The sequence below is a fragment of the Letharia columbiana genome (assembly GCF_014066305.1).
Source record: "Letharia columbiana isolate WasteWater2 chromosome Unknown Sc0000002_s0, whole genome shotgun sequence".
NCBI classification, from domain to species: Eukaryota; Fungi; Ascomycota; class Lecanoromycetes; order Lecanorales; family Parmeliaceae; genus Letharia; species Letharia columbiana.
The window spans coordinates 1061463-1080851 of record NW_023501038.1 but is presented as its reverse complement, the minus strand read 5'-3'; the positions used below and the strand labels follow the sequence as shown (position 1 = coordinate 1080851).

At 28.5% G+C, this 19389-nt stretch overlaps 3 protein-coding genes across 3 annotated transcripts; 1 reads left to right on the top strand and 2 right to left on the bottom strand.

Moving 5' to 3' along the window:
* Positions 1-12859: 12859 nt before the first annotated feature.
* HO173_001299 (uncharacterized protein) lies at positions 12860-13695 on the bottom strand (the record flags this gene model as incomplete). Its single annotated transcript, XM_037303240.1, has 2 exons — positions 12860-13503; positions 13551-13695. The coding sequence occupies 2 exons, from the start codon at positions 13693-13695 to the stop codon at positions 12860-12862; spliced, it is 789 nt and encodes a 262-aa protein (XP_037169887.1).
* Positions 13696-14901: 1206 nt separating this feature from the next.
* HO173_001298 (uncharacterized protein) lies at positions 14902-15159 on the top strand (the record flags this gene model as incomplete). Its single annotated transcript, XM_037303239.1, has 1 exon — positions 14902-15159. One exon carries the CDS (start codon positions 14902-14904, stop codon positions 15157-15159), a length of 258 nt encoding a protein of 85 aa, XP_037169886.1.
* A 19-nt stretch (positions 15160-15178) lies between these two features.
* HO173_001297 (uncharacterized protein) lies at positions 15179-16408 on the bottom strand (the record flags this gene model as incomplete). Its single annotated transcript, XM_037303238.1, has 6 exons — positions 15179-15341; positions 15411-15582; positions 15636-16043; positions 16092-16161; positions 16215-16307; positions 16370-16408. 6 exons carry the CDS (start codon positions 16406-16408, stop codon positions 15179-15181), a joined length of 945 nt encoding a protein of 314 aa, XP_037169885.1.
* Positions 16409-19389: the final 2981 nt, after the last annotated feature.

Genomic DNA, 19389 nt, shown 5'->3' with positions numbered 1-19389 from the left:
TTTTATAACTTTAAATATAGATAATAAAAAGCGAAGTTTCTTATAAATATTCTTACGATTCGCTAAGACGCCTAACTTCGCGATATCGAATTTAATATAAAAATTAGATTCGATAAATATAGCTCTTATTTATTTTAAATATAATTAATAAAATAATTATAAAGAGTATAATATGATAATAAATAAGTAAATAATTATAGAAAAACGCGTAGTAGAATAAATAATATATAAGAGTTTAATTAAGATCTATAGTAAGATATAAGTAAATAGAAAAATAGAAGAAAGATATAATATTTAACTTAAATCTTTAATAATATTTATAAGTAAATAAGTAATTACTTCTTAGACGATATTAATTAATTATTATATATTCGTTAATAATAATTAATATTAAAGTATAATATAGATAATAATATAAGTAAATAAATATTAAATAATAAATTATAAAGGGAAAATAGTAGAATATAATATTATAAGCGCTAATAACTAGCGCGATAATTAACTATTTAACTTTAATTTGATAGTTTACTAATTATTTAAATCGCTTATTTAACTTAAATATTTAATTATAATTTATATTATTTAGAAGCTAGATTAGAGATTATATTAATAATTAAAAATTATAATTAAAAGAATTATAGATATTTAATAGAAGTTAAATATTAAATCTATTATTACTATTAATTAACTTAAATATATTACTTATTTAATTTGAATACTAAATATAGTAGTAATATCGAAATCGAATAAGCGATATCTAAGCTATCTATATATTCGCGTTATCTATATTTCTAATATTATTATTCTTATTTCTAATATTATTATATATTTAAGATCGAATTATCTCTCTTTATATATTTCGATTTAATATCTTATTATTAAGATTTTTTAAGTTATTTAATATTAAATAATAATTATAAATCTTTTTATTTTTCTATAATAGTTATATTATTCTATTATCTACTTAAATATTCTATTATTTCTCTTAATTAATATCTAGATTTATAAAGCGAAAGAATCTTATTAAGATTATATCTATATTTATAAAATATTTAATAAAGATTAGAAAGCGAGATTCGTTATTATTCTCGAAAGGTTATATTATTATATTATTATAATTCTTAAAAGAAATCGTTAAGAAGTATTAGAGAATTTCGTAATTTAAATACTCTTATTTAAGTTACTACGAGTTTATTAATATTACTTAAGATTAATTAAATAAAAAAGAAAAATATATTAGATTAATAATAAGATTAATAATAAAGAAACTTATAAAAATAACTAATTTTTTAATATATTTATATATATCCTTCTTAAGAGTATTAATTAACTATTTTAAGATAATAAGCTTAAAAATATCTTATATTAGCTCGTCTAGATAGTAATTATAAATATTATATTCTAAATATTAAAGTTAATTATCTTTCTTATTATCTAGCTTTATAAAGTTTAATTATTATTATCTTATTTTATAATAGTTCTTATTATCTCGATATTTAGAATTAATTAGCTTTAATTAATATTATTTAAAAAAATTAAGAATATTTAAAATTATTATTATTATTTAAAGCTTATAGACTTTATTAAAATATAAGTTATAGATAAAATTAGAAATATTATAATCTTAAACTACGATTTTCTTATATTATATAAGATACTTTACTTTAATTTAATTCTAAATAATTTAATTAGTATTCTATAATATCTTTTTTTAATTCTTACTTAATATATAGATAATCTTTCTTATCTTATATAATAAAAGTTTAATAAGTAAAGTATCGCTATTAATAATTCTTATTTTCGCTATTTATTTAATTATTAGCTTATCTAGAATTATTTATATTTTATTAATATTTCTCTTTAACTTCTTATTCGATAAAGTATATAAGCGAGCTTTTATATTCTCTATTCGCTTTTTAATCTTATAATATACTTTCTCTATTATTATTAATATAATAAGATTTATTTTTTATTATAACTACTTTATTAAGAGAACTATCGCTATTATATTTATAAAGAATTTAATTTATAATATAATTAAGTATTTATATATAAATAATAGATAATACTTATATTTCTTCGCTAGTCTATTATAATATACTTATCTCTTTTTATATAGTTTTTATATATTTATAAGATTATTAATTATAATTCTAAATTACTCTATCTTATAGATGTTAATTAATATAAGAATTAAAATAATATCTAATTTTATATTATAAAATTTATTAATATAAATCTAGTCGATAGCGAAGTTATATTTAAATTTCTCTTTATCTTTAATTATAGCTTTTATATAATTCTTATATAATTTAAAGATTATTAGAATTAAGAATCTCTCTTATTTAGATTAAGCTTAATCGTTAATTATATATTTAAATAATTTAATATTTATAGAGATTAAGAGCTTAACGCTAACTTTATAATATTAAGTTAATTTATATATATAAAATATACGAAGTTATATAATATCGCGATTATCGAGATTTATAAGTTTAATAATTTTTATAAACTAGTTCGTTAAAGTCTTTACTAGAATAATAATAAGAAAGAATTTTATTTTAAATATTATTTAGACTATATAATTCGCTTTATCTTTATATAAATAAATAATATTAAATATCTTAATCGAAGAATATTAAGATTATTAATTCTTTTAAATAAATTATAATATAAGATATTTATTCGCGAAGAGAGACTTTTTAAAGACTTTAATAATAATAATATTTTAATATTCTTCGAGGATATTAAATTATAAAATAAGTTATTATTTAAATATTTAACTTATTAATAATATTAAAGTTTAAAGAAATATTTATATTAGCGAGTTAAATAAAAGAATTAAATATATTTATTTTATTAAAGTTAAGCTTATTTATATTAATAGCTTCTTTATAAATATTTATTTAAAGATATTATTATATTAAATTATAGAGTTAATAAATCTTTAAAATAATAGAAATTAATATTTCTCGCGAACTTAAGATATAATTTAAATCTCTAAATATTTAAATATTATTAATATTTATATTATTATAATTAAGCTATAAGACTTACTTTATAATTTATTAAGTTATATTAAATTATTAAAATCTTTCTTTTTTATTAAGCTTTATTTTTTTATTATATTAATTAATATAAAGAATAAATAATTAATAATACTCGAATATATACTCTAATATTAGATCTTTATCGTTAATCTTTATATTATTCTATATCTTTCTTTAATTTATAATCTTATTAATTTTAATATTATAAGAGTTAATTAATTAAAAAGTATAATCTTATTTAATTAAGAGCTTTATTAATATAATATCTTTTATTATTAAATATTTCTTCTTTTATAATAAAAGCGTATTATTATTTTTATAAGTTTTAAATATAATAATATTATCTATTAAATTATTAATAAACTTCTTTTATAAAAAATAATAATAAATTTATAATTAAGAGTTATTCTTATTTAAGCTAATATTAATAAATTAAAAATTTATTTTATTTTCTTTATAGATATTAAGTAAATTAAATAATAAGATTAAAGGCGAAGTAATAATAGAATAAAGAGAAAGTAAAGTTTTAGTAGATTTAAATTAAGGTGAGATATTAATAAATCTAAAAGAGATTAAAAACTTTAAGATTTACTTTTACTTAATAGAAGAAAAAATTAAAATACTTAAATATTCTAAAAAATTATTAAAATTAAAGATATAAGTATATTAATAAATCTCGCGAAGTTTTAAAGATATTAGCTTTAATATCTAATATCTTAATTAAAGCTAGAATTAATATTAATACTTATTATTAATATAAAAAAGCGAGATTAATAAATCTTTAATTACGCGCTATAAGAATATTCGTTATTTAAATATATATATTCGCTTTTAATACTTATATATCTCTTATAAATTATTATTATTATTTATAATTAAGCTCGTATTATTTACTTTATAAATTAAATAAAATAATATTATAAAATTTTTATTAATATTACTCTAAAATTATTTTAATTAAAGATAAATAATAAGAGCTTTAAAATTAAGTTACTTTTAGAATTAAGAGATTATTATTAAATTATTTATTAACTTCTAAATAAAGACGAGTTTATACTTATTTAAATTATTAATAATAATAAATTAAAGAGAGTTAATACTAAAGGGATTTTTAATTAATAATCTATTAAATTAATAGAGATTTATTAATCTCTTAATTATTAAGAGCTTCTAGATCTTCGTATATTTATCTTTCTATATTTTCGTTAATTTTCTTTTAAATAATTACTTCTCTTACTTTATAAGTATTTTATTAATTAATAAAATTAATTTATATAAGAATTTAAGAAGAAAGCTAAGATCTTATATAATTATATAATTAAAAATAAATAGTAATTAAATAATCTCGCTTATAATAATATTAATCTTTCTCTTCTACTATCTTATAGACTTTTTTTAAAAACCTTTATATCTTAATTAACGCGAGAACTTCTCTTTTATTACTTTAAATATAAACTTTAAAAATCGAAGTTCTTTATAAATATTATCTCGATTCGCGGGGACGTCTAACTTCGCGATATCGATTTTAATATAGAAATTAATTTCGATAAACGCTATTATTATAAGTATATCGTTTAAAGAAAATATAAATATTAATATAATAATATATATAATACGATAATAAGAAAACGCGTATTAGATTAAGTAAGATATAAGATAAAAGAAATTTAAATAAGATTATAGAGTTCGAGTTGAATATTTAATATTATTTCTTAAAATATATATTATATCTTTAATTAACTTTAATTAATTATAAGTAAACTTTAATTAATGTTAATTTTATTAATAATTATCTTAATAGCCTTAATTAAATATTAATATATCGTATCTTTAATTAACTTTAATTAATTATTAATAAAAACTTCGATAGAAGCTTTAATTAGCGTTAAAATTAATAACGCGTATATTAATAATAAAAGTATAAATTTCGCTACTATATCTATTAGAAATATAAATTTATTTAATAATAATATAAATTTTCTAAGATCTATTCTCTATTAATAATTTCGAAATTAATAATCTTCGATAAAATTTAAGCGATAATAATTACTTCGATAATTAGTATTTCGAAAATTAATACTTATTTTAACTCTTTAATATAAGAGATAATAATAAGATATAGCGATTAATAAATACTATATTTATATAATTTTTATTTACTCTTTAATTAATTAATAGATAATCGAGTTTCTTTTTTAATAGATATATTAATCTTCTTTCTTTTTTATATCTATAAAAATCGATTAATTAGATTATCTTCTCTTCGAATATATATAACTCTTAATAATTTATTTAACTTCGATCGTTTATATCTAAAAGACTTTTATTTTAATATAAAGATATATTAGCTAGCTAAATATAATAAAATAATTATATATTATAAATAACGATAAATAAACCTAATATATTTCTTTTATAATATTTATTTTTAGAGATATTACTATCTAAATTAAACGATTTAAATTAAAATAAAATTAATTTCTTTTATATAAAATATATATCTCTAAATTATATACTCTATAGACGACTTTATTATTTTAAAGTAAATATATAAATATAGTTTTATATATATAAAAGCGCTTTAATTATATACGTATTAAATATAAAGAAATATTTAAAAGTAATAAAAGTATTTCTCCTCTAAATAGCTCGTTATAGACTCTTTCTTTTTATAAATATCTATTAATATAAGATATTTTTTATATATAAATTTATAAATATCTTTTATATAATTATAAAGAATATAAAGTTAAAATTAAACTTCGCGATAAGTAAGACTAGAGTAATAATATATATTCGTTAAAGTATTAATACGTTATTAATTACTAAAGAATATATATCTTATAATTAATTAATAATAGATAAGAGAATATATATCGAGTATATCGCTTCTATAAAAAATAATATAAAAATAATAATAGATTTATTAGATATCTACGAGGTTATAGAAAGCGAAAATCAATTCTTTTATACGCGTCTTTCGATATTATAAATCGCGATATAATTAATAATATTAATAATCTAATAGCTCTAATTATTATAAGAGAAGAAGATATATATTTATTCGAAGATAATATAATTATAAATTTGATATTATAATAGTAATTAAATAAGTAGAAGATAGAGAAAGAGAGAATAAATACGATATAAATAATAAATCTAGATAATAAGATAATAGTATCTTCTATCTCTATAATAAGCTTAAGTTATAATATTATAATTTCGTCTTTAATAATTAACTCTATAGAATTATATTTAAAAGAGTAAGACGCTAAGAGATTAATAAAATTATAATTTAAATCGAAGCCTCTTAATTAAATAAAATTGATATTTAATTATTAAACTAAATTAGACGTTAAGTCGATATTCAATATAAATAATTTTTAGAATCTATTTAAATCTCGAAAAGATTATACGCTAGCGCTATAATTTTTTAAATTAAAACTCTTTAATAATAATATTAATAAATTCTTTCGCGATATTTATTTATAGCGATTTCGAGATAACTATAGCTTTAATAACGCGAAATTATTAAGATATAAGATATAGAATATATATAATAATAATATCGACGACGATTAGACTAGTTAGTCTTTTAAAATTTATAACTTTAAACTTAAATTAAGATCGAAGATATATTATATTATTTACTTCGATATTATAAATATTATTAAAGCGTTTTTAATATATAAATCTTTTAATATAAATTTATATTATTAATTTATATATTAAAGAAATATTAATAAAGCGAGAGTCTATAGCGAGATATATATTACGAATTAATAATAAAAAACGTAGAATAAGCTATCTAATAACTCTATCGTTATTTTTATTATTTTAATATTAAATAAAACTTATCTCTCTTAAATATATAGAGACTAATATACTTAGTTAATTTATATTATAATTAAAAATCTTTAATAAAATATATAACGCGTATATAGTAGATCGAGTATAGCGATTTTAGAAATAATATTAATTATTATAAAAAAAGAAGCTAAGGTCTAGATCTATTATTATATCTTAAATTTAATAATTAAAAATAACTTCTTATACTCTCGCGATATATTATCTATTAACGAAGTATATTTAATAATTAAAAAATACTTCGAATATAATATTAATATATAATACGCGAATAATTTAATTCGAAGATATTATTTAATACTAGCTACTATAATACTAGACTATAAAAAATAAATAATAATTACTTTAATCTTAAGCGATAGATATTATTTTATATATATAATCTTATTTATAAAGAGAGAGCGATTATATCTCTTAATCTTATATTCTAAATAAATATCTAAATATATAATTAAGTAGCTAAGACTATAAAAGAGATATATTAAAAAGATATCGAAATACTTATAAGATATAATACTTTATAATCGTTATTCTTTTATTAATAATTATTTCGCTATCGATATATATTAACTATAATACTTCGATATTCTATATTTCTTAATAATTAAAAGACTTATAAATTATTTATTTAAATAATAAATTAAATATATTAAAATTATAAAGATAGAGAATAAGATAAATAAGCTTTTTAATACTCGCTTTTAAGCGATCTCTAGTTATATTAATCTAAGATATATTAAGTCTCTAAGTAAAAAGATATAGTAAATAGAAGAGAATAATTAAACTCTATAGAGGACGATAATAGCTATCTTTATATCGATCTTAATTAAATTAAATTCGAATACGCTATATATAGATCGCGCTATTCTTAATCTTATTATATTAATAAGATATTATTCTTATAATAATAATATTATTCGATATCTACTCGCGGCCTTAGCTCGAATTAATCTATTAAAAGAGATTTTTTGAGTATATAAACCTCTAAATAAAACGATAAATAAAGATTATTTTAACTTTCTAAAGTTTTATAATATTAATTACTTATTCGAAATAATATAATTATTCGATCTATTCGATAGATTAATTACTTAAATAAGAGAAAAGATATATATTAAATTCTTTAAAAAGTATTATAAATTAACGAATAAGTATAATAACTATATTAAATAGATTATATATTATAATATCGTATATTAGAAGATAATTATAATATATAATCTCATTAAGTATTAAGATATAGAAGTATTATTATCTATAATTAAGAGATTATAAAAGAAGGGGAAGAAAGATTAAGATAAAAACTTTTTTAGATCTTTATATCTAAGATTAATAGATAGAATAATAAAAAGCGTAATATTATAAGATAGATTTATTATTATAATAGTCGTTATTAATAATTAATAAAAGTCGTTACTAAATAATTAAAGTTAAATACTTTTCTTAAAGCTCTAATCGCCTTTATTTAAATAAATTAAATAAAATTAAAAGAATATTATCTATTTAAGAGAGATAATAATATTAATATATATAAGACGAACTATAAATAAGTACGTCGATATTTAATTCGTATTTATTTTAATATTCGATATTAAAAGGCTCTTAAGAGAGGATTCTCTAGATATAGCTCGCTTATTTAAAGACGTTATTATCTATAAATTTATTAATTAACTCTTTTAAAAAAGATAATATAGAAATTACGCTTAGATCTATAAATATAATTAATAAACCTTCGATATTAATAAGATTTTTTTAAGGAAATTAATAAAAGAAGTATTAGTTATAATAAAAGTAATAAATCTAGCCCGTAGAGATTTTAGATAAAGATCGACTTATCTATAAAGTATTTTTATAGAGATATTTAAATATCAATATAATAAATAAGTTTAGAAATATTATAATATAATAAAAGTAGAAAAGGCGTAGTTATTAATAGCGCGAAATCTAAGAATTCTTAAAAAATAACGATTCTATAGCCTCGTAAGTATCGAGAGAAATATATATATTATACTCGCGTTAATAAAAGATAAGAAATTTTATTATATTAATAGCTTTATCGACTTTAATTAATATAATAATATCTATAATTTAAATTTTTTAAATAAGAGTTATAGAGTAGTAAAGGAGATTAATATACGCTATATTATAAGATAATAGAGATATTAAGAATCTAAATCTTAGAATATTAGAAATAAAACTAAATATATAACGAGTAAAATCGATCTTAGTTACTCTTCTCGACTCGAATATCTTTCTCGATTTAAATATCTTTTTTAATCTAGATATTTTTCTTAACTCGAATATCTTTCTCGATTTAAATACTCTTTTTAATTTAAATAACTTTCGAATTATCTTTAGAGTTCATTAAGTAAAGAGAAGTTTTATAATTATAGAATATATACGTAGATATTATAATTAGAAAGAGAAGAAAGAGCGAGCTTTTCTCTAATTAGAGAGATATTAATATACTTTAAAAAGTATCTAATTAAGTATTTCGACGTCGAAGACTACTATTAAACTAATTCGCGATTTCTTATAATTTAAAAAATACTTATCGCCTATAATGAAGGCTATTATTTAAAATTTCTCTAAAGTTATTAATAATCTATATAATAATATTAGAATCGAGATATATTATTTTAAAAATATAATAAATTAGAAGAAAGCCTTAACGTAAGATATTATAGAGGGAGATTTATATATATTATTACTCGCTATATTCTTATATATATAATTATTTAAAAGCTAAAACTTTTAATTTAAGAAAGTTAATTTCGATTTTATAAGAAAGATATCTAATATTTTAACGAGTATTAATATATATAAATCTCGAAGAAATTTAGATATTAAGAGAAGAGATTAATAGAGTTAAAGTCGAGTAATAGAAATATAAATATATATTATCGACCTTTATATATATTATATTAACTTTAACGCGATTATAGCGATAGAAAAGCGTATTAATAATAGTTTTTCTTTTTAGATAATTAGCGCTTATAAGATATATTATAAATAATAATACTCTTATCTTTAATAGAAAAGATAGATTACTTAATATAATAATATAAATTTATATATATAAATTTAATATCTAGTAATAGTATTATTAAGTTAAGTTAAATTAAATTTATAATATAACTAAGTTAAGTTAAACTCGACTTATAGAGTTAAATTAATATCGCGAATTATAGAAATAATAAAATATTAATATAAGGCGATTATTATTTCTAGAAAAATTATTTAAATAGTATATAGTAATTATTAAATTAGCGAATATTATTCGAATAGTATATAGTAATTATTAAATTAATAAATATTATTTAAATAGTATATAGTAATTACTAAATCGACGAATAGTATTTTAATAGTAAATAGTAATAATTAAATCGGCGAATAGCGTATAAAAAGTAGATTATAATTATTAATTAGGCGGAATTTAAATGAATTTTAATTAGATTTACTAATTCGACGGATTTTATAATTTCCGCGACTAACGCGCGATTAGCAATTTCAAATTTTATAGAAACTTTTCAGATTTGCAGATGTTTAATAAGAAATTAAAGTTATAGTTATTATTTTTATTATTATTTTTATCTTAACCTTATTTTAAAGTATTACTCTTATATTCTAAATTATTATTATCTCTGAAGGCCTTCTTATTTTTCTATTTCTTATAATATTTCTTTATAATAATAGCTATAGCTTATTTCTTATTATCTTATTTAAGAAGATAATCTTCTTCGTAAAGAAGTATAATAATTTTATTAAAGTCTAATATATTATTAAGTTATAAGATAAGATGATATACGAAGTTTTTATACTTTTCGTTTAAATTGTTTAATAATAGGGTAATAAGAATTCATTTATCGATTGAAGCTTTTATACGCTTAAGGTTCTTAAATTTTATATATATATTAATAATATAAGTCTTAATCGAGTTATTACTATTAATTATAATAATATTTTATAGTTTTTATAACTTAATAAAGCGAAGAACGAATCTAGAGTTTATATAGTCGTTTTGGAGTTTAATTTATCTTATTATAACTATCTTCTTATCTTCTATTACTTTAATTAGTTTATTCTTATATATCGAGTAGATAAGTTTCGATGCTTAATTATTAAGGTTCTTTCAGATCTTTATATTAATATTATATCTTAAAATCTACTAATTAATAAGCCTCGGTATGATAGTTTTTATATAATAGATTTTATTAGCTAGTATATTCGTAATAATAACTTTCTCTAATAGATCGTCTAGAAATAGTATTAATTCTTATTCTACTACGTCTTATAGGCCGTAGTACTTTAAGATACTCTTTATCTTCTTTAATTAAGACTAATAGTTTTTCTATTCTTTAAACTTTAGAAAATTCTAGATCTAAATTAATATAGCTGCGTATATATTAAACGCCTATATAATCATCTTATATAGCTATTTATAGAAGAAAGAATAAAAGAGTAGATAGAAAATATATAATAAGAATGTGGGAATATTCGTTTAACTCTTATAATACTAAATTATTAAATAGATAGATATTTCTAATTAATAGTGTAGAGACCACGGTAGCGAAATTCCGGGTTTATAATCTATTGAAAATGGTATATACTTAATAATCTCAAATCATAAAGTACGAGTAAAGGCCTATGAATTAAATTCATAATCATTTTTTTAATTAGGGCTATCGAGTAAGTAGGTGAGCGATCTTTGGTGAGCGAACTTTGGTGAGCAGGCTGTCCGGCTGTCGAGCGAACTTTGGTGAGCGATATTTGAATTCCTTGCGCTTTAATAATTATAAGACTAAATTTCAAAATTCTTAAAAATTCGGAAAGCATAAACAGCGCTTCAAAATTTAAAAAAAAAAAAAAAAGTAATTCTATGTGTCAATAATGTACACCTATTTTTTTGATGAGGGAGGCGTGGGAGGGCGAGATTTTGATGGTTGCGGACGCTAATTTATTTACCCGCGATGAGTCAGCCGATCTAGCCAAAAAGCGTAGAGGACCCGAATTGATGATTGGCTGCACATACAAATTCAAGGTTTTCAAGCTCAGCCCTACCTTATTCTTTTATATATACTAATAATATTATCTTATTATTTCTATACGAGTAAAGGCCTATGAATTAAATTCATAATTATTCTTTTGATTAGGGCTATCGAGTAAGTAGGTAAGCGATCTTTAATGAGCGAACTTTGGTGAGCGGGCTGTCCGGCTGTCGAGCGAACTTTGGTGAGCGATATTTGAATTCCTTACGCTTTAATAATTATAAGACCAAATTTCAAAATTCTTAAAAATTCGGAAAGCGCAAACAGCGCTTCAAAATTTTAAAAAAAAAATCTCAAAATTTTAATAGAAAACAAAAAAGTAATTCTATGTGTCAATAATATACACCTATTTTTTTGATAAGGGAGGCGTGGGAGGGCGAGATTTTGATGGTTGCGGACGCTAATTTATTTACCCGCGATAAGTCAGCCGATCTAGCCAAAAAGCGTAGAGGACCCGAATTTATAATTGGCTGCACAAAAATTTTTTTTTTTTTTTTTTTTTTTTTTTTTTTTTTTTTTTTTTTTTTTTTTTTTAAAAAAATTTATTAAAAAAAAAATATTTTTTTTTTTTTTTTTTTTAAAAAAACCTCTATTTTTTTTTTTTTTTTTATGGTTTTTTTTCACCCCTTTTTTTATTTTTTTTTTGGGGGGAAAAATTTTTCCCTCTTTTGGCTGATTCCAACACAAAGTCTGTTATGGTACATCATAGAATCATACTCTGTAGGCATCAGCGTAGAAGAGTGAGGAGACATTCGCGAGCATTCTGACCTGTGACAGGAAAGTAGCCCCTCGAGGAAGACCGAAACGTGGTATTTAGGAGTTCAGATACCAATAGGTCGTTGCCGGAAATCGGAAGCCTGAGAGTTCCAAAGGAAGGCACAGTCAATAGTTGGACTACGACCTGGATCCGGTACGACGTCTGGCTTCAAAAACCAGAAGGAACTCATGGCCATCATGTAGTTCCCCAAGAGGCCACTCTACTGTACCTCGCGCCCATGCCAAAACTTTAAGCGGTTCCGTATGATCGACCCAAAAGCCAGTATCAACACATGACACAAGCCCGCTGGCATCCTCAGGGTCAAAGAGACTACCGCGAAGTTGAGCATCTTTGACATAGCGTATTGGGGACGCTTTCATGATCTCTTCCGCATGTTCCTTGATATAGTCAAGACGGACCGTGCCGATAGAGCCTGTGATATTCAGCGTCGAATCCAATAGTGACATTGACACGCGCTTACTTCCAAACGCTTTGGCAGCAGCCAGGCAGGCCGCGGGATGAGAGCTCATGATGCCGTATATGTCGTCGTCGTCGCGTCTGAGCTGATTCAAAAGACCCGTTGCAAGTCCTCGCTCTCGATAGTCTTCATGTACCACGAGCTGAGTAATCCAACATACAGTCTTACCATCGTATACCCAGCGGCAAGCGAACACGTTACCGACGAGGCGCCCGTTCACGGTGACTTTCCCGTAAGAGCATGTGGTGTCGTCGGGTAGGTAATCCGCTCGGAGTCTTTCCTGACCGAGTCGTACGTGACTACCTTTGTGTCTCTCAGCGGGTAAGCCAAACTGCCGAAAGCCAACTTACCAGCCTTTGCAAACTTGCCGAGCATCTGTGCAGCGTGCTCACTCCAGACGCCGTAGTGTTCACTGAAGAGCTGCGAGGCTTCCTGAAGCATACCCTCTGTGACCCGACTTCCGTCACATTTTTCAAACACCACTTGCGTCTCCATGTTCAAGTGCCTAGTTCATGTGCTTCTTCTAGGCTCAATGAACAGTAAATCAGGTCGTGCGGAGAAAGTAATGGGTTTGCGCGCGGCGCTGTCGATGTTCTCGTCAAAGAGCTGAAGCGATACTAAGGCATGTAGATAGCTTGAAAGACTTTGAATTCTGAGGTTACGTTGAATATACGGCGCTTCTTTGAGTCGAGGTGATTGAGGGAACGTGTTGGTCGTATTTGTTTGTGGTAATTAGCTCACTCGGCGTTTGCGAGCATTTGAGGCGCCAGGAAAGCTGAGATGTGACTCTCGGAACCACCCGACCACTCTGGGCCACAGTTTATCGTTGGATTATCTATTGGGTAAAATGTCCAGTGAGTTTTGAGATTGTGTATATAGTCTTGGTCTCTGCCCACCTGCATGTGTTCCTTTAGCAGTCCAGTCACATGGCCCTAGACGTTTTCGCCCCGAGTAAGACCTTTCAGAAATACTTGGCACATAGATTTTCCTTTGGCTATGTAATGCTAGTGTATATGCGTGCGATCAACCGACACCGTTCTTCTCGGATTTGGTTCGATTTCTCTAGTTTGCTCACCACATCTTTACCCAACTAGCAATCTGGTTCGTGCAGACTAGTCTTTCCTGAGCTTCATAGAGAACCTCACGATGAACACACAGACCCACCCTAAGCCAACACTTCTCATACCTTGGAAACCTCACATCACCCTCTCCCGAAAAGTGCACCTAAGCTCCGGCTTCTCCCATAGGGTATAACCTCTGGTATCCCTCTCCCAATCCACATCCTCGCTGTTAAACCAGCACAAATCGTATTTCCAGAACAACTTGGCGAGAACCATGCGCATTTCAAGGTACGCGAGACTGCTCGACCACATATCATATCAGCCACTTCCCGCCTATTGCTTCGTCTTACTCACGATCTCAACCATAACGGACACTGCGTTGGTGGGAATTCGGAGGATATGGTAGATAAATTGCAAGACTCACTTCCTTCCCAAACATCCTCTCGGTCCGTACGAAAATGGCAGACTTCGTTCTAACTTGTCGCCCCTTTGGCCCTCGGATGTGGTCTGGATCCAGCGCTCGGGGATGAACTGCGACGGCGCATGGAAATTCGTGGGGTCTCGGAGGACGGACCAGGGGTGGACTGATACACGGGTCTGGGTTGTAGGTGTGAGCATGAGAAATTGCCGTCGGTGAAGTATGATGAAGGAAGAGAAGAGAAAAGTCTTGGAAAAGAAGAAGAGGAAGAACAGGGGAGAAACATACACCTTCTGGGATAAATTTCCCGGAAATCTCACACCCGCCCTTTGGAACGATCCGGCTCAAATGGGCTGCACCAGCTGGGGAATAAATTCTCAAACCCTCTTCAACTACGGCGTTCAAATACACGCAGTCCAGCAAGCCCTTGCTATCGATAGCCTCGATGCTCGGAAACTTGCTACACAGCTCATCCTGTAGCCTGTTAAGGGCTTGACGATTATGGCCAAGATAGTACATAACGCCGGACAGCGGTGGTGACGGCGCCGGCCATCATGATGACGTTGTAGTGGGAAGCGATTTCTTTTGGGGTTGCAGCGAGGCCTTTGGCGTTGAGGATGTGGTACATGAAGTTTTTGCGGTCGGTCTGAAGTTTGAGGCGGCTTGAGGAACCGCCGCGTCAATTTGATCAAATTCCAGGAAAGTTTGCGGAAGGGGAGAGGAGAACTTACGCTTCGGTGTGCTCTGTTGCGTACTGAGCGTGCCGGTAGAGCGTTTGTTTGCTGTGAGCGGGCGGAAATCGTTCGAGGAAAGAGAATAAACCAGGAACACAAACAACAGCGCGCATGACGTCGTTCATGTAGGTGGAGTTGACAATCACGTCAGCCCAATGGTAACGATGCTCTCGACAGAAGGTCAGCCTCAAGTTTTGTGGACAACCCGAGAAAGACGACTACCTGCTTGCTCCTTCAATCGCAAATCCCAAGAATCGCCAAAGGACATTTCACCCATAATGTTGAAGGTCACATAGTTGAAATTTCGGACAATGTTGATTCCGTTTTTCCCATCCTCGCTCTCGATGCCGCCAATCGCGTCCAAGAAGTCATCAGTTCGGCGTATGAGGACGTCTTCATTCCGCATCAGATTGGACATGCTGAATGCAAAGCTAAGCATCCGCCTCATACGTGAGTGCTCTTCCCTGTCACATTCGTTGATGATGTTCATGGAGTGATCGACCTCTGGTGTGAAGAATCGAGGGTCCTTTTTCATAGAGGGGACGGTTTCCGTGCCGAAGCCGTAGACGATCTTTTGAGCGTGGTGGTCATTGAAGCTTAGGTGGTTCGGGGCGGTACGGACGATGGGACCTTATAGGTATCAGCATAGCTCATAATCAAATCGCATAGGAGACTAACCATATTTCTTGTGCCAGTCATGGTTCATCCATGGACCTCGGCCGCTGAGGAGAGCGTAGTACCAATATCCCTACGAACCTGTTAGGGGTCTAGATTCTGGTTATTGGACGTCTTTGTTGTCACATCGCTCCCTTTTGACAGCAACGGTCCCGGAAATCTCGCTAAGGGATGAAAGAAAAAGAGGTACGCAAGTCGTCCCAAAACAAGCGAGGCAGACTTTAAGAAATCAGCAAAGGAGCTTCCTGTGAAAGATATGGTTTTCAGGATGGTTGTCATACCAGGCCAATAGCCGGGGTTTCAAGAGCGAAGGGAAACATCTTAGTCGCAGTTTCTTGCTTCCGATTGATGAGAATTGCACAATTGCTTAAATTGCGTAAAAAGGAGCAAATGTGATGACGAGGTTTGGAAAGAATATTTTGATGAATTGTCCAAGTGGCTCATTTGAAATCTCCACCAAATTCCTGTGTTTTCGTTGCTGAGATCGATTGTCCTTACCCCACGTCGACAATGTGTCAGTATAGAGCACACCGTGGAGGGCAACGTTCAAATTAGACCATCCAACATGCAGTGGAGCTCCGACCGACAGTGATGTATGACACTCTGCCAGTTCATGCCGCTGACGCACACTGCACCTTCGGCGGCGCCGGGTTCTTCAAAGGAGCGAGATCTGCTCCGGAGGTCACATTTTAATCTCGTCCTGAAAATTGGTAACATTGACGCACATAAGCATCTCCCCTTGGGGCGTAAAGACTTGCATTGGATCCTCCGAGTGGAGATTGATGAGAGATGGCAGCTGCTGATGGTGCATACCGTGCATACCCTATTCTTCATAGCGTGGTCGTGGTCAGCCAAAAGTAAGATAGCCTGGCGCGTCAGAACCGGAATTCTTGACGGACGGGCCACTGCTGATGTTAGGAATTATTACCGGGTAAATTACAACTTCATACCCCAAAACCATACCCCTAATTACATTTTCATACCCCTCCACCAAATCTTGGGGTATGAAAATGTAATTTACTATTCCTTGGGGTATGAATATATAATTCACTAAACTACGTCTTTAAGCACCCGGTATCTTAGCGCCTCTAAAGAAGCCCCGAGAGCCTTAACCCCTAGAAAATTGAAGCCTAAATTTATCGCGGATTGGGGTGAGCTGGGGACGTCTTAGCCCCGGAGTGAGGGAAGAGTTCGACGAGATAGCGAACCCTAGAGATCTTCCGTTCGGGGCTCCCGAGGCCGGTCCGGGCTGATTCCGCAACCCCCAAGTTAATTCGCAACCCCCGAGCTGATTCGCGACCCCCGAGCTGATTTCGTAACCCCTTAAGCGAATTCCGCAACTTCAAATACCGGGTGCCATTCGGGTGCATGCTTGATACCCTTGGGTACGAGTACTACACCGGGCGCCCTATTTTTGAAAACTATGGCAAATTACATTTTCATACCCCATGGAATGGCAAATTACCGATTCATACCCCATTGAGGTAATTAGGGGTATGAATTTGTAAGGATCCAAGGTTTTGGGGTATGAATTTGTAATTTACCGAATCATATCCCTAATTACTAAATCATACCTCTATATTAAATTTCATTCAAATATAAAGTATAATCCGATAATTTATCATTGCTCGGGGTATGATTTAGTAAGTTTTTAAAGTAGCCTTAAACTACGAAGGAGATAATCCGCGATTTGATCTATTCGATTATAGAAATAAGGGAGTTTCTCCGCATTTGATGAGAATTCTATTAGTCTAAAACGTCAGACGAAAGCCGAGTAGGCGAGATTTCGAGCCCGGGAGTGTCCGCATTTCACGCTGCAGAGACCCCTATTCGGGCCTATATCGGGCCCCGTAGGGCCCCCGAAGGAATAATTCTTAATAATACGGTATCTACGCAACGGGGCGGGGGACCCGAAACGGGGCGAGACGGGGTAGGAGTTATAGGGCGTCACCAGGCGTGGCTTCCTTGCAGGCATTTGCAGCTAGCTACATGTAGAATAGCGGCTTGGCCTGGTGGGACATATATCCTGCAGCAGCCTTCCTGCTTCATAGATAATCAACACCTCCTACCCACCAGAACTCCTCTTCTTCAAATCTGTAGGCTTCGGGGGTCAAACCCCGCCTCGAGCCCCGCTCCGTTACGCAGCGTAATAATACCACCGTCATCAACTATCAGACGTTTAGTAAGATTAAGCCTACCGCTACCGCTACCGCTATCTATCAGATCGTCTTATATTAGAAAGCTATTATTTAAAATCCTCGTTAAATCATATTCCAAGCAATGGCAAATTATCGAATCATACCCCATTTTTTGATGTGATTTGATATAGGGGTATGATTCGGTAAGGATTCGTACTTTCGGGGTATGATTCGGTAATTTGCCAATCTTACAGCTCAAAGATTCATTGTAAGTTTTGTCATTGAAAACTTATAGTGCTGCGAAGTTGTGGGGTTTTCAATTTCGAGAAGTTCAGTACCGAGTACGAGTCATTTTCGAGACTTTTGATTGGCCAAGCCTTCGGCCAATAGCATGTGATCATATGTTGGGCATGATCGATCTCTGCCAAGGCCATGGGCCTTAGAGTAAGATTAGTGGCTTGGCACCGCCCACATCTCAACCTCTAGCTACACTTCTTCTTCAGGTTTGAATATCCTACCTAGTCTACCGTATGCTATAACTTTGACTCAACTCCAGGCTTGCTCTTGAAGGGTGTGTTTTATAAATTTCGTAGGACATCGGCTACTGCAAGAAGATCACTGTTACGCTACAGCTATTGCTGAAATCGATAGTTTACAGCAGGCCAACGATAACGTTCAGAGCACACTTCCTAACTTCGCTACATGAGCGAGATTTGTGGATTTGAGGCGGCTGCAAACATAGGGAATGGTTCATGGATTGAAGAGGAGTGACCGCTCATGGGAGTACATGTCAAAGAACGGCTACAGAGGGTTTTGAATACGCTACATGTACTACAAGCAGCCCACAACTTCCATGAACTAGCAACCAGCCGTTATACTGGATTTCATCAATGGTTTTGAGAGTATATGACACGATGTTCAGGCTTGATGCTCGAGCCTTACGGCTTCCAAAGCTCGAGCAAGCTCTGTTGTACTTCCTCATAGCATCATAAACAGCAGTCGCGCTTTGCCTTTGTTGTGGATGTAGAGATCAAGGGCACTATCTCCATCGCTCCACCATCCAGGCAGACCGCTTTTTCGATGCCTCTTTGACGTCGCGCACACCCAACGTCCGGACCCTTGTTCCAAACCTCGTGGAAGCCACAGAAAGACTTCGTGGGTGG